Raw genomic sequence first — 15,858 nt, 5'->3', positions numbered from 1 at the left:
TTAAATGACCTGGGAGGGCAACCTCACATATCCTATGTCTAAACTGGAGGTCATGTGAGTCTCCATGCCAATAACTGGGCTGCTGGGTCCAGTCGTTCGAGCGTGTATTACTGGTGACCTCAAATGACCTCAGAGGTCAACCTCACATAGCCTATGTCCGAACTGAAGCCATACCAAAAACTGGGCTGCTGGGTCCAGTCATTCGAGCGCATATTACTGGTGAGCTCAAATGACCTCCAACCAGTGACCTCAAATAACCTTGGAGGTCAACCTCACATAGCCTATGTCTGAACTGGAGGTCATGTGAGTCTCCGTGCCAAAAATTGGGCTGCAGGGGTATCTGGCATTGGCCGGGCCAAAAAGACAAACACTCTACCAGTGATCTCAAATGACCCAGATCTGAATTTTGGCCTAAAACCATCCTTGGGTCACCCTGATTCAGAATATATATGGGTCTGTGGGTCACTGGCCCTTGGTTTGGGCGTGACTGAAGGACAAACAAACAATGCAGCTCTTTTATATACATAGATTCCACCCATCACCATTCATTACCATCACCATCCCTCTCTCCATTACTCATGTTTTTACTCCTCTCATCACCCCATCCATATATATATTGAAAAACCATGGGGACATCACACAACCTTGTCACACGCCTACACTGACTGTAAACCAATCACTTGGATGCCCTTTTACCCTTACACATGCCTCATTACCATCATAAAAACGCCTGACAGCACCTAGTAGCTTACCATCTACACCATACATCTGTAAAACCTTACACAATCCTTCTCTGTCTACTTTGTCATATGCTACATCCAGATCCATAAATGCCATAAACACCTTATTGTCCTTCTCACACACCTTCTCCACTATCTGTCTCACTGCAAATATTCAATCCACACATCCTCTGCCACTTCTGAAGCCACCATGTTCATCACTCATTCCTGATATCTCTCTTACTTTCTCTATAATAATTATTCCATATATATTTCCTACAACACTCACAGACTTATGCCACCATAATTCTTGCACTCGCTTCACTCACCTTTATTTTGGTAAAGGAGTACAATCACTGCCTTTTTCCGTCTACTGGCACAGTTTCACTCGTCCATGCCTTCTTACATACCTCCAACATGCACTTCATTCCACTCTCCTCACTACACTTAAACATCTCTGCATACACCTCATCAACCCCAGCTGTTTTCCCATTTCTTGGCCACTTCACAACGTTCATCACTTGTGCAAGTGTCAAGTTTCCTGGCACTACATTCCTTCTCTGTACACCCCCAATACCAATCGCGTGAACAGTTGCTTTGCTCTCTCTGTTCCCATTCAACAGACTTTCAAAATATTCTTTCCATCTAGTCAGTACTTCATCCCCATGGGTTAATAATCTACCACTTACATCCTTCACACTTTCACATTTCTTTCCACTGTCACTTCTACATTTCTGCACCTCCTTCCAGAATATCTTCCTATTTTCAGAGTAACTTGCATTCATTTTTCTTCCTAGCTCACAATTTACCTTGTTTTTCCTCTTCACCAGCACAGTGCTATAAATTAAAATTCTATGACTTTCACTTGATTTTAGCACACCATCTTCACTTTCAAAAGCAATTTGCCTAAGAAGCTTCACCCTGTGCAAATATCACTCAAGATGGTGCTAATCTATGCAATGCACAGGGCAGTTGCATGAACACACTACTAATCAACATTCTACAAATTACCATAATTTTTAACAATAAATATGCCTGATCACACCTTGTACAGAAACTTCACATACCACATACAAAATCTTGCAACAATTAGTCAGCAAAGAATATGCTGTGTTCAACGGCACTGTTGATTGCAAAACATCACACATGGTACTGTGCACAAATACTTTCTTTAACAGTACATGGTACACTATATACGAGCTATACCCATAATATATATGGTATAATTCATCACCCAATGCAGCACTTCCCCATCAGGAGTGTGGGGGCCTAGGGCTAGACTACTCAGTCCAGACATTTAGGATGAGTGACCAGTTGCTATCCTTGAGCAGCAGTATGGGAACTTAACCACCTCATGGAATGAGACTCTTAAGGGCCACATGTAGCTGGATCGCCTTAACTCACTAGACCACCAGGCATCTAAAATTGCAACAATGAAGGCAATAGGGCTAATGCACTATTTTAGTACATAGAATAAATGCCCTGCATGATCTCACAGTTAAAATAAGGGTAGTCTCTAAGTTCACTTAAAATAACAAAATCATTCTCAATGCAATGCCCTTGTTTCAAATACTGTTGTGGACCACTAGGTTTTCATCGCCTGAGAGTCAATTTCATCTAAATATGATAAAAGTTTACTTGGCTCTTTTGAGCTTTTCAAAGCTTTATCTTTTTGATCATCCCTCTCCTTAACATCTTTAGGCAGAATTTCTTTTTCCTCACCCTTTTCTACAATTCTGTCACTGGGAACTACAGACTGTTTATTACCACCATCACTATGTACTCTTTCTTTGTTTCTCTGTTCCTCAACTAAGCGATCACATTCGCTCAAAACCTGTGATATCTTTTCATCACTAAGTGCCTCTTTGTTTGCAGGTACACTTTCAACATCTGATGTCCTTGACTGTTTACTTACCAGACCCTTGTTGTGTGATGTACTGCTGGTGGGGCCTGATGTATCAGGTCTGGACGAACTTGATGAACTTTTAAAATATTCTGAAATGGTGCGTGAAGTTTCCTGACACTTATGAGGCTTCTCTTTCTCTGAGTGCTTTCCATTTGAACTTTTCTTGGTTGAAGGTTCTGAAACACAGGTGATATATAAATTGTATCCACAGCTACATCTGGGTGCAGAAGGTGAGAGGTGTGAACAATGAGGATAGAGTAGCGAGTGGCGGAATGAAAAAAGCCTCAGACAACTTTATACAGTGTGACCTAAGCGATAGGGGACTGAACGAAGGGGCTGCTAGAGATCAAGCAGTGTGGAGATCCACCATTAGGTGACCAAGCCCAATGCATGCAAACATGTTGGAGGTTTTGTAAACATCATCATCATCTTCCAATCCCATGTTGTCCCATGTGGAGCGTAGGAGCCCAGGGCTAAACAAGTTGGTTGTGACAGTTAAGATGAGAGTGAACAGCCTCAATCATCCCTGAGTGGCATTACGTGAGCAATAAACTCCAACCACCCTTGGATATAAACCTGCACTGACTCAATCTGATGGAACACCTCAATTACCCACTAAATCACCAGGCGCCAAAACAAAAAAAAATGAGCTATGGCATCATTAACCCATGCACTCAGATGACTTTTTTTTTTTTTCTTTTTTTATGCTTCCTACCTCTAGATGATTTTATTAACTTTTGCAGATTTTCCAAAATGGAGGAGTTGGATACACCCTGGAGGGGAAAGATACAGCCTTCATTAATCCCTTCAATACTAGATCCTACTCAACACTATACAGGTCCTCCCCCACTTACGAACAGGTTACGTTATAAGAAACTGCTTGTAAGTCAATTTTTTTGTATGTCCAAAATGCATTTAATACACTTAACACACCAAACATCATAGCCTAACTTGGCCTTTTAAACATGCTTAAACACTTACATTAGCCTACAGCTGGGCTAATTCAGTAACTCAAAACCTATTTTATAATTAGTGTTGAATATCTCTTGTAATTCCATGTACTTTATTGAAAGTACAAATTTGCCAGTGCGAACAATTGTAAGTCAACCATTCGCAAGTGGGGGAGGACCTGTACTTAAACACCAGATGGCATCACAAACATATCACACAACAACAACAACAACAACAACAACATACTCACCAGCTGCAGCAGGTGTTTCAATATCTGTGTCTGAGTCATATGATCCAAGACTATGGTAGATATACTGGAAAAAGTCTGAACCATCACTCCACTCTCGCTGTCCATGGTGGTTGAGTACTCGTACCAATTCTCCTGAAACAAGGAAATTATTTTTGTAGCTTCTGACAGCTAAAAGGCAATTTTTCTTACCAAGAGTGAAAAATCAGCTTATAATTAACTAAAATAATTGTAAGGTGCTTCAAGCCTAGTACAGCTGTGAGTGGTGCTGGAGAAGTATGCCTTCTTATGGTGGCATCGGTATAACTGGGCAGTTCAAGTAGATGGTAATGCAAACGTCCCTCAACTACTTCCTATCTCCCAAATGGAGGATGGGGGACTGTGAAAGAAGGGTAATTTAAGCCTGTAGTCCACTGGGTTCACATTTAAGATGAACATACTACTACAGCTGCAGGTAATAAAATAGCTCCACTATTAGTCAAGGCATTGCGAAATTCACAATATACTAAAAAGTCCATTGATCTTCAAAGACCACATCACTTGGTTTCAAAAATCACTGTTTGCTGCCACATTATTAAATTTCGTTGTAATGTCACATCTGTCCAACCGGACACAAAAACTCAATCAAGGAACATCATTTCATCTTCAAGGAGTGAATCATTCCAACTTACTCACCCACTGTAACATTATTCTCTTTCAGAAATATGTACATGGTAATCAGGTCATCCCGGAGTGCACTATCCCCAAATGTGAAATATGCCAGGTCTCGCCCAACATGGCCACAGACGGCAAGCTGAATCAGTGCCTGCGATGGAAAAGAAGTAATTAAAGTGGAAAAAATTTCAAATACATAATGAAATACCATATGTTATGCTCATAAGGGCAACTGTTTTCTGGTCACTACCTTAATCATAATAGCATTAAAAAAAAAAAAAAAAAAAAAAAGGGGGGGGGGGAGTTAAAAATTCATTCACTTCTGAGAAAGTGGCATCCATGAACCCTACTAGCCTTCTCATATACACAATTACAGTAGTTACATGGTATCACAGGCAGACGCACAGCATAGGTACTGAAAATTCCTTTATCTTTTTTTATGAATAATCATGAAGGATGATGGTCAAATTCTTATGGGTGGGATAAAATTGTGAATGACTGCATAGCTCATCTCACTGGGTATGTTGTGTGACAGGTGAAGAACACTGTGATGCAGATGAAACATGGGAAAGCAGTTGGGGTTGATGGGGTGTATGCAGAGATGTTTAAGTGCAGTGGGAAGAGTGGAATGAAGTGTATGTTGGAGGTATGTAACAAGGCATGGACGAGTGAAACTGTGCCAGTAGAGTGGAAACAGGAAGTGATTTTACCCCTACACAAAAATAAAGATGAGTGAAGTGAGTTCAAGAATCATTGTGGCATAAATCTACTGAGTGTGGTAGGGAAGGTATATGGAAGAATTATTATTGAGAATGTAAGAGAGGGATCAGAAGTCATGGCGAGTGACGAACAGGGTGGCAAAAGGAGGGGCAGAGGATGTGTGGATCATATATTTGCAGTAAGAAAGATCGTGGAGAAGGCATGCAAGAAGGACTGTAAGGTGTTTATGGCATTTATGGATCTGGGGAAAGCATATGACAAAGTAGAAAGAGAAGGATTGTGGAGGGTTTTGCACATGTATGGTGTAGATGTAAGCTGCTAGGTGCCGACAAAAGTTTTTATGATGGTTGTGAGGCATGTGTAAAGGTAAACAGGCATCCAAGTGACTGGTTCACGATCAATGTGGGCATGCGACATGGTTGTGTTATGTCCTCATGGCTGTTCAATATATACAGGGATGGGGTGATGAGAGAAGTAAAACATGAGTAATGGAGAGAGGGATGGCACTGGTAATGAATGGTAATGAATGAAATATCTCATATTTGTTGTACGCTGATGATGCAGTGTTTCTTGCAAATACTGGACAAGAGCTTGGTAGACTAGTGCAGAGTTTTGTAGATGTCTGTGGGTGTCGTGTCTTGATAGTAAATGTAGAAAAGAGTAAAGTGATGGTTGTCTTGAGAGAAGGTGACTCCCAGTGTGATGTCACAGTGAATGAAGAGAGACTGGGACTAGTGAGAGAGTTCAAATACCTGGGCACAGTGACAGAAAAGAGCAGAAAATGTGCAAAAGAAGTGGAAAGTTGAGTGACACAAGGAAGGAAAGTAGCTGGTGCTATGAAGGCCTTGATAAAAAAAAGAGAGGCTTGAGTGTTGCAGCTGAGCGAGGCTTACATGAAGGAGTAGTAGTGCCAAATTTAACATACATATCTGAGACTATGGGCTATGGTGTGGCATGAAAATCAAAAGTCAAGATTAAGTGCAGTGGAGGTGGGACTGCTGAGGAGTGTATGTAGAGTGCAGAGAAAGGACAGGATATGGAATAATGTGATACGTGAAAGATGCGGAGTGAGGATATGTGTGGACACCGGAATCAAAGAGACAGTACTAAGCTGGTTGGTATGTGGAGAGAATGGATGACAACAGAGTGGTGAAAAAGGTATATCTGAGCGAATCTGAAGGAAGAAGGAGTGAGGCAGGCCAAGATGAAGGTGGAGGAGTGTGTGAGGAAGAGAGGTATGGAAGTTGATGAGGTTTAGGGACTGACAAGAGACCAAGCTGGCTGGATGAATTTTGTGTGAAGAAGCACATAACCAGGGATTTGGGACCCTTTTTAACCTGACTGCATTCAGACTGACTCCATCAGATAGGTATATATGATGCTACAGAACGTGGTGAAATTTTTTTGGCCTATCTGATGAAGCCAGGATTCCGTGGGCTTGAATGATGAGTGAATGGATGCATGGCCAAATGAACTGGTGAAACTTAGGCTGTCTGGACATTGCTACTACTCACCCTGACCTAGGTTGGGAAAGGAGGTCAGGATGATGATGATGATTTTCTTTTTTTTTTTCCTGAATCTCACCTCACCCCATCCCGTAAGTGGAAGATGATGACTGACAAGGATGAGGATGATGACGATGACGAAAACAGGGATGTTGACGACGTCGAGGATGAGGATGATGACGACGATGATAATGATGATTATAAAAAAAAAATACTCCCATTCACAAAACCAAATGTGTACTGTAATTAACATTCTCACCTTGAGGCGTGGGTTGCCCTTAAATGCACCGCATCCCCAGTTTCCTGTGGCAACAGCAACTGGAGAACCTGCACTTCTGTCCAACAAACGGAAACCTGCGTAGGCCTGAAACATCACAATATAGTGTTAGATAAGTGCTGTATGTGGCACTATAACAGATACAGCTACCACAAAAATTTTACCTTCTTACTGACTTATTATAACTGAATACTCACCACTGGATGGTGGTAGGTGGTGGCGACCATCAACCATTCACTTGATGGAGTGCTGCACATTTCTTCTTTTGCCTTTATTATCCTTTTTTCTGTCTGCCTTCCTCTCCTCCTACTTCTTCCATTCCTGTCATTTTTTACTGCTCTTCTTGTCACTCCTGGTAGCTCTACACTGAGTGACAAGCCTAATGGTTTCCAGTAACCCTGGAAACCACTTACACTGTTCAATGCAAGGTGGTAACCAAATAACAGGGTAATGTGGAGTACTGTATATTATGGTGCCCCTGTTAACTGGGTGGAGAGACACAAATGTGGCATCCATCCAGGAACCAAACTTCCACTCCTTCCCATGCTTCGCTATGGCACGGTGCTGTCCACCAGTTCAATGCATGGGATGAACCTGTTGGGATGGTTGCTTGCCTGCAGTTGATAAGTCTGTTCAGCCAGACAGTCTGGGGTTACTAAACAACAACTTACCATTGGATAATCCTTCAAGAAATATTACCATGAAAAACTCGACAAACCACACAATGTCATTACTGTACCTTATTCAGCTCCCTTTCAATGTAGCAGTTTTTGTACTGAATGCGAGGCTGCTTAGTGAAGTGTAGCGCATCAATGGCTGTTACTTGACAGAGCTTCCGGCCCCAGGGGTCACGTGGGGTTTCGTCTTGCTGTGACCCACTCCAGCGAAAGGTGGAGGCGTAACCACTGCCAAGGTTGAACTGCTCCACTCCTGCAGCATATATATATATTTAAAACATTACTTCTCTTTTTCATTATATGTACACCCAAAGGTACTTATGAGTAGCACAGCGCAGTTGCTCTTTGGCCTCAGGCTCATCTGAACGCAAACCTGGTCGACTTTAGGTCAAAGTTGCCCTTATCCAGTAACATCCTCCTCCTCCTCTTGTTTGACTGGGAGCTGAAGGATGCGTACAACCTGGCACCAGAGCCACCAAGTTATATCACTGCCACAATGTGAAGGCATCCCTCTCCACTCAACAAAATATTTTTGGATGGAAAATCAGATGCTCATAAACTTCAGGCACTTGATAAGCTCGTACTTAAAATATTTTAGGATGATTTTGAAAATAATATATACTGATATCTTAAAAGTTCCTGCCACAATATAGTGTTATTTTTATCTCCAACAAAGAAATATCTATGATCAGCCACTTCACTAAGGTAGATAAAGAATTTTTATTAAGCTTAGTAGCTATGCCATATAATATATATATCGATATATATATATATATATATATATATATATATATATACCAGTATATATACAGTAATACCTCGATATAGGATACCCCTAGATGCGATACCCCAGCTTAATGATGAGGGTAGAAATTGCATCATACCCCGCCTAACAATGGCCAAACCCCAATTTAATGATGGCCTTTGATTTTTGTTACTGATTTTGATGATATTTTAGACTAAAATTGTGTATTTAGGTTAATTTATAAACTTTTAGGCTGCAGTTAATGTGTTTTAGCCGTAGGTGGGGTGAACATTGTCATTTTGGGGTACAGTTTACTAAGCTTGAGTTTTTCCAGACTTACATTTGACGATATTCAGATTTGATTTGTTGGTTTTGGTGAGTTATGTACAGGTGTTAGGCTTAGGTTAGCTTCCTTGACAGCTATTAGGCCATTTAGATTGCCTTTAAACTTGTTTTGGGCTCATCTGGGTGAGTTTTGGACTAGGTTTGGGGGAAACCCAAGGCTGGTAAACGGTCCACAATGAAATACACATTAAAAGTACCCCAATATACAACACCCCACCTAATGATGGGGTTTTACCTAACTAATCAAATCGTTAAACCAGGGTATGCCTGCATATATTTATATATATATATATATACAGGTAACTCGCACGGAACACGTGGGTTTCGTTCCTACCGTGCTGTGTTAGGTGCGAAATCACGTATATTTAAACTACTCTGATTTTGCTCCCTAGACCCCCCAAATGTGTTGTTTTGCTGTTATCTGTCACTGGTAATCACTAGAAAGCACTTTAAGTGGTTAGAAGGTTTATTTAATGTTATAACTCACAAATACAGTACTCCACAGCAAAACTTCAACACACAAATACTGTATGTAAACACAAGGAAACATTCCGACGCCGATCATAGTTAATCATATAAATCAGGTTAACTGGTACCAGTGCTTTAACTTACATACCAGAACAGTACATATTTAACTTAGAAATGCAGTACTGTGATATCGAATGATTTCAGTACATAATCTGTTAGGAATGGCTGGAAAAGAAAAAAATGTTATGAATACATTTTCACCTTTTGTATATACGTTTATGGTCGTTTCGAGTTATTTTTTACGTTATCGTTGTGCCCATGCTTGGAAAAGGGAGCGAAAGAGTTGAATTTTCAGTCCTAAATGAGAAAACTGCACGTCCTCCAAGGCTAGACTCTGCCACAGGAGAATAAAGTGGAGGGTCAGTCCGATTAGGAATAAGGAAGTTGTGTCACAACTTCCAGCTCCCACACCACGAGAATGGCTAAAAATAGAATCGTAATGCAGTTTCAGAACTAACATCAAGTCTAATTATTACGAATACAGATACAAAGCAGAAATAAATACGTTTACAGAAGGGGAAAACGTACTTCTTCCGTCATAACATGTTCATCTTTCTCTATCATTTTACGTTCATCTTTATCATTTTACCTTGTTATTTTCGCAATATATATTGCTGTCTCGTAAACAGGGTGGTTGTTTGTGTTTTGCAAGGGAGGAAAAAGATTGTATATTCTGTCTGGGTCGAGATAATGGGTGTAACTGTGTGGTTAGGCTTGGCCACGAGCGAAAAAATCGTACATCCACTCATCACGATAGCAGATGGTGAACTGACAGATGATACATGAGAGGGTGCTGTCAAGGTCAGTCTCATGTCCCAGATTTTCGTTCACTTCCCAAAAGTTTTCACAGTTTTCTACACGTTGCATTGCATCAAATGATCCAAACCATTACAGCAAACCTGAGCAAATAGGTAAAGATACCAAGACAAAAATATATTTTTCTCTTATTATAAGTCTTGAACGAACAAACAAAAAAGGCAATATTCCGACGCCGATCATGGGTTTCATATAAATCAGGTTAACTGGTTACAAGGCTTTATTTAATGCTTTAATTGCTTACAAGTACATACCAGAACAGTAAATATTTAACTTACAAATACAGTACTGTAGAAAGGCAGTACAGTAAGAGTTTAACGAACAAACAAAAAAGGCAATATTCCGACGCCGATCATGGGTAATCATATAATTCGGGTTAACTGGTTACAAGGCTTTATTTAATTATTTAATTTTATTTAAGTGCTTACAAGTACAGTACATACGAGAACAGTAAATATTTAACTTACAAATACTGTACAGTACTGTGGAAAAAACGAACAAATAAAAAAGGCAATATTCTGACGCCTATCAGGTAAAATGGTTATAAGACTTTATTTCTTGCTTTAACGTTATTTAATAGTACTGTAAGTTGCACATAAACTTACCAGAACAGTACAGTACTGTAAATATGTAACTTACAAATACAGTAATCCCTCTAATATCCGGACGTCCAATAACCGAACATCCCCACTAACCGAACCTTATCGTCCTGGGATCAAACATTCCCAAAATGGTCCGAAAATCCAAAAAAATTGGAAAAAAAATCGATTTTTTGCCGTCCGTAATTTGAACTTGCCGCGCGCGCCGCGTGAGAGCATTGTTTTGGTTCGTCATTCCTCCGACGTCCGATAGAGCGCCGCTGCATCCTCCCCACTTCCCGCCTGTCTCTCACCGCGACAAGACCTACGCTCTTCGTCATGGCTGCCCACGTGCTCGCTTTTGTGGTGGTGCCGTACTTGCTGCAAGGCCTCCTGCTGCTCTCTGCCCTACTCTTAGTGTGTGTGATGATGGCCCCGCCTCCTGAGAAAAGGAAGAGAGTGGTGTTGACTCTGGAGAAGAAACGGGAGATATTGGAGAAGGTTGATGCGGGTTGGTCTTCCTCTCGCATTCTCCGCGAGTTCAACCTGGCCCGGTCGACTTTGTTTGATATCAAGCGTTCCCGAGACAAGCTCATGCAGTACACGGCTGACTTCTCGTCGAGAAGCAAACGCAACGTGGAGAGGAAGGTTATGTTTACTCCCAAGTATGCAGAGATCGACCGCTCCACGTTGATTTGGTATCGACAGCAACGTGCAGCTGGTGTGATGGTACGTGGAACGGAGCTGAAGGCTGCTGCTGAGAAGTTTGCAAGGCTTCACGACGCCCTAGACTTCAAGGCATCCGAGGGTTGGCTCTTCGCGTTCAAGTTGCGACATGGCCTTACTAACCGTAAAGCACATGGCGAAGCATTGGACGCTAACGAGGATGGAGTGGACGAGTTTCGGCACAAGGTGAAAGGCTTGATCGACAGGGAGGGCCTCACTCTCGGTCAAGTCTATAACGCTGACGAAACTGGCCTATTCTATCGCTCGGTGCCAACGAACACTCTCGCCGATGAGGCGGAGAAGCGTGTACCTGGCCGCAAGCTTTCTAAGGAACAGATATCTGCTTTGTGTTGTGCCAATGCTAACGGCATGCACCGGCTTAAGCCCGTTATTGTTGGCCGTGCAAAGCAGCCTCGGTGCCTTCGTGGGGTGATGGATGTCCTTCCTGTCGTATGGTACCATTCTTTGAAAGCATGGTTCACAGCTGTGATTTTCAAAGACTGGTTTCACCATCACTTCGTCAAGGAGGTCATACATTACCAGACGAAGACACTGGGAATTCCTCGCGACCAGGTAAAGGCTCTCCTTCTCCTCGACAATGCACCTGCCCACCCGTGCGACAAGGACTTGGTTGCTGAGAATGGCCGTATTAGGTGCATGTTTCTGCCACCTAATACGACTGCTCTCATTCAACCAATGGGCCAAGGAGTGATCGTGGCAACAAAGCGCCTGTACAGTCGGAAGTTCCTGGACGAGGTGATGGTGGTTCTCGAGGACGAGGACGAGCGCAGGGAAGGACGTGACACTCGAGGCAAGCGGACTTTGGAAAACCTTCGCCGCTACAACATCAAGTCTGCGCTGTACAACTGGGCTAGTGCATGGAAGGAAGTCCCTGTGAAAACTCTTGAAAATGGTTGGTCTCGTCTGCTTCTCGGAACAGATGTGGAGTACGATTTCCTAGGGTTTGACGTGGATGACTTCCATGCACGGCTACGTACGCACGGCGACGATGTTGATGTGGACGATGTTCGTGAGTGGTTGGACGACGACGAGGGCGATCCTGGGTATTAGACGTTGTCTGATATCGAGATCGCGTCTTCGGTTCCTGGTGTCAGTCCCGAACTTGAAGATTCCGACGACGAAGGCGATGATGATGCAGACTCCGCCCAGCAGGACACTACTCCAGCCATCCCCAAGCTGAGCGCACTCCGGGAACATCTAGAGTTCGTCCTAGACTACCTGGAACACCCGGACTGCGACAGGGAGATGGGGCCCTTGGGACTCGTGGAGGAAGTGCGTGCTTTCCGGCAGCGCATCATCAATCGCCAGAATCGTCGGTCCTTGCGTCAGTCAACGATTGACAGTTTTTTCAGGCCCGTGACCCCCGCTGTGCCAAGCCCTGGTTCCACTCCGTTGCCTCCCCAAGACAGGCCCTCATGCTCCGAGCCACAGCCCAGCACATCAGCTACAGTGGAGTCACCGCTCGACGTGAGTTTGCGGCTGTCTTCAGAGTCTTCTGTAGTCGGTACGCCATCACCACTACCCACCGATGCACCCCTTGGACGCCTGCCAGTGATACTCTCGGGCTCTGACAGTGAATAAACAGCAAGAACTTCTCCACTAGACCACACGGGAATTTTGAGTGTTGTGCAGTGAAAAAAACGGTGTGTTGTGTTAAGGTTTTCAAGTTGGGAGAAAAGACTAAGTAGAAAAGAAATTTAACGTAACTAACCTTCTTTGTTTTGGCTTTGGAAACTTAAAAACTTGGGAAAAGTTAATGTGCAACACTTAAATTTAATGGAACATTATTTGGACTAAAGTGAACACTGTGAAAAGAACGGACTTCTGTGTGTTAGTGACTAAGTTCAGTGCAAGACTTCAGGAAGAGTGTAGTGCAAGTGCTTCAGGAAATCGTTCTTACTGTCAGAGTCCGAGAGGAGGCGGTTATTCATCGAGGTGGCCAGGGACTTGCTGTAAGTAGCCAAAATGTTTCATGTTGTACTATTTTCCATACTATATTTACCAGAATGTTTCATATTGTATTTTTTCCCATACTATACTTACCAGAAAGTGTCATACTGTACTTCTTTCCATACTAAACTTACCTCATGCATGTGCAGTAGGAATGTGTTTTTCAGAGTTCGGTTAGGTTCGGTTAGGTTAGGTTCGGTTAGAGTCCATAAGTACCAGAATGTTTATTAATGTATGAACATACTTCTAAACCCACATTTTATGTGTCTATTGCATTTATTTCAGTCATTTATGTGCCTTATTGGTGTGATTTGGGTGTTAAATAGGTGCTATGCATGTCCGGAGGGAGTTGTATAGGTGTTTCTCTGTGTTAGGGTGTGGTAGGTCTCCATATTATAATTATGTAACGACAAACGATTGCATTATGTTACACTTTGCCAATTATGTAACAGTTGCATTAACACAATGTTAGTACAATATTATAAGTCATACAATTATAGCACAATTCTATATTACCAGTATCATCATACAAGTTAGGTGAAATATTAGACATTACTAAAGTGATAACTCAAATATGTAATGTATAACCTAGCAGTATTACCATTGCACAATTATATGCGTACGTCTGTTGTACATGCACGTCTTACAAGTGTTATACAACAACCATTGCATTTATTCAAATATGTATACAACTTGTTTAAATGTAATATTACTGAATAATCACTATTTACTATGAATAATATATGTATACAATATTCATACAATTATGTTACTTTACAATATTATGTATTTCACTTAATTAGCTTATAAGTTCATTATAATGTGTATGTAGTATGTATTAATATATTATAACTATTAAATGTCGATGGTACGCCATTTTTGCGCGGCAGAGCAATGTGGTAGGTCTCCATATTATAATTGCAAATCATACTAGATAGATAGATAAATAGATAGATAGAGAGACAGATAGAAGCAGGAAGTCAAATGATGAGAAGGTGTTGTGTTTGCGAGAAGCGAGCAGCGCTAAACGCTTACACGGAGGAAAGCTGACGACAGCGGCCAGTAAGGAGATGATGCAGTTAGCTGTCAGCAGTCCTCTCGTGAGAAAGTTCTGTTGCCATGAGGAACATACGTGACACACACACCCTACTACACGAGATGTTAGGAAAGAGAGTTTAGAAGGAGACAAGCAACCCTAGAGAGAGGTCGAGACGGAGATTAGCCTTAGAACAGAGAGAGAGAGAGAGATAGCGAGACAGGGAGGTAGCTACCCAGGACTTATACTATTATACCTGTTTAATATTTCCAAGACAAATAAAAATAGTCCCATACGATTCTTTACCTCTCCCGTCACTACATGACATCTGGTGGGGAAACTACTACAAGATATAAAAGCCGCTCGACCACAAGTCTAAAATATACTTCTCTACAAGTAACTACAAAGTCTTTATGACAAGGGTCCGTAAGTACAAGTCCATAAGCTGGGGCCCAATATCCGGACAAAACCAATATCCGAACCTACCGATGGCTCTATTGATCCGGATATTGGAGTGATTACTGTACTGTGCTACTGTACTCGGGAATGTCTCACTCACTGAATAATTTCCCGCCTAGATCGTCACGTAATCAAAACAAACCGTGCGCTTAGGGGACGTTCGAGGATTTGATTTTTCAAAGGCCTCTCCTGCGTTAATTTGTAGTTTTCATAATGGTTCTTTAATCTTACGTTGTCTTATATGTATCCCAGCCCTTACCGTGTATAATTGCGAGCGCGTTCCGTGAGATCGTGTTCCGCGCGAGTTACCTGATATATATATATATATATATATATATATACAGGTATATATATCTATATAAATATACAGTACAGTAAACCCTCTTTAATTTGGATTAATTGGGAGGAACACCATGTCGAAATATCTGAAAATACGAATTATCAGAGCACATGCCTGCCCCTGTCCCCAAAGCACACCCACACTCACCAAAACATGGCTTTCTCACAAAAACATTGAACAGTACAGTACAGTCACTACTCGTTATAAGTTGATTCGGTGTACGATAATTCACTACACTGATAACAGAAAAGTTCCACCCCAAAATCTGAGCTGCGATGAACTTCCCGCTATAACGATATTGCCCACGGAAAATTTCGTCCGAAGTGTCAGGCACACGCAAGGTGACAGTCGCTTGTCTCCGGCAAGATGGCGGCCCCATCGTGCAGAGCATTGTTTTGATTCAATTGCGGTCCGGCCACCCCATCAAAGCCCTGTGTTTTCCACTCGTTCACGTGTGCCCCCCCTGCTATCGTCACCTCTCAGCCAAGCATCGTGCTACAGTAGGCCTATACATTGTGTAGCACCAGGCCAACACTAGAGCAAGGGTGATTGTTGTGTTGTTGCAATTATTTACTGTACGTGAGTAACGCCGCCTGTACTGGTGTGATAGTGTTTGTTTTGGTCTTGGAGACACCTTGGACCGACACAGGAAGTGATT

The 15,858-nt window shown here is 42.1% G+C and overlaps 1 protein-coding gene across 2 annotated transcripts in view; it reads right to left on the bottom strand.

Annotated features, from left to right (window-relative positions):
- Nucleotides 1-514: 514 nt before the first annotated feature.
- The window catches only part of Parg (Poly(ADP-ribose) glycohydrolase), a 39,768-nt gene continuing 24,424 nt past the window's right edge, over nucleotides 515-15,858 (bottom strand). For both annotated transcript variants that reach the window (XM_080281147.1, XM_080281148.1), the window contains 5 exons: nucleotides 7,719-7,909; nucleotides 6,962-7,066; nucleotides 4,499-4,628; nucleotides 3,827-3,958; nucleotides 515-2,801 (listed from right to left, as the gene is read on the bottom strand). In XM_080281147.1, the coding sequence (XP_080137273.1) occupies nucleotides 2,305-2,801; nucleotides 3,827-3,958; nucleotides 4,499-4,628; nucleotides 6,962-7,066; nucleotides 7,719-7,909 (1,055 nt within the window). In that variant the 3' untranslated portion in view covers nucleotides 515-2,304. The remainder of the gene's footprint in view (nucleotides 2,802-3,826; nucleotides 3,959-4,498; nucleotides 4,629-6,961; nucleotides 7,067-7,718; nucleotides 7,910-15,858) is intronic.

The sequence above is a fragment of the Coenobita brevimanus genome, chromosome 88 (genome assembly GCF_032717465.1).
Source record: "Coenobita brevimanus isolate Jiangsu-jjx chromosome 88, ASM3271746v2, whole genome shotgun sequence".
Taxonomy (NCBI): domain Eukaryota; kingdom Metazoa; phylum Arthropoda; class Malacostraca; order Decapoda; family Coenobitidae; genus Coenobita; species Coenobita brevimanus.
This window is presented reverse-complemented; position numbering and strand designations above follow the sequence as displayed.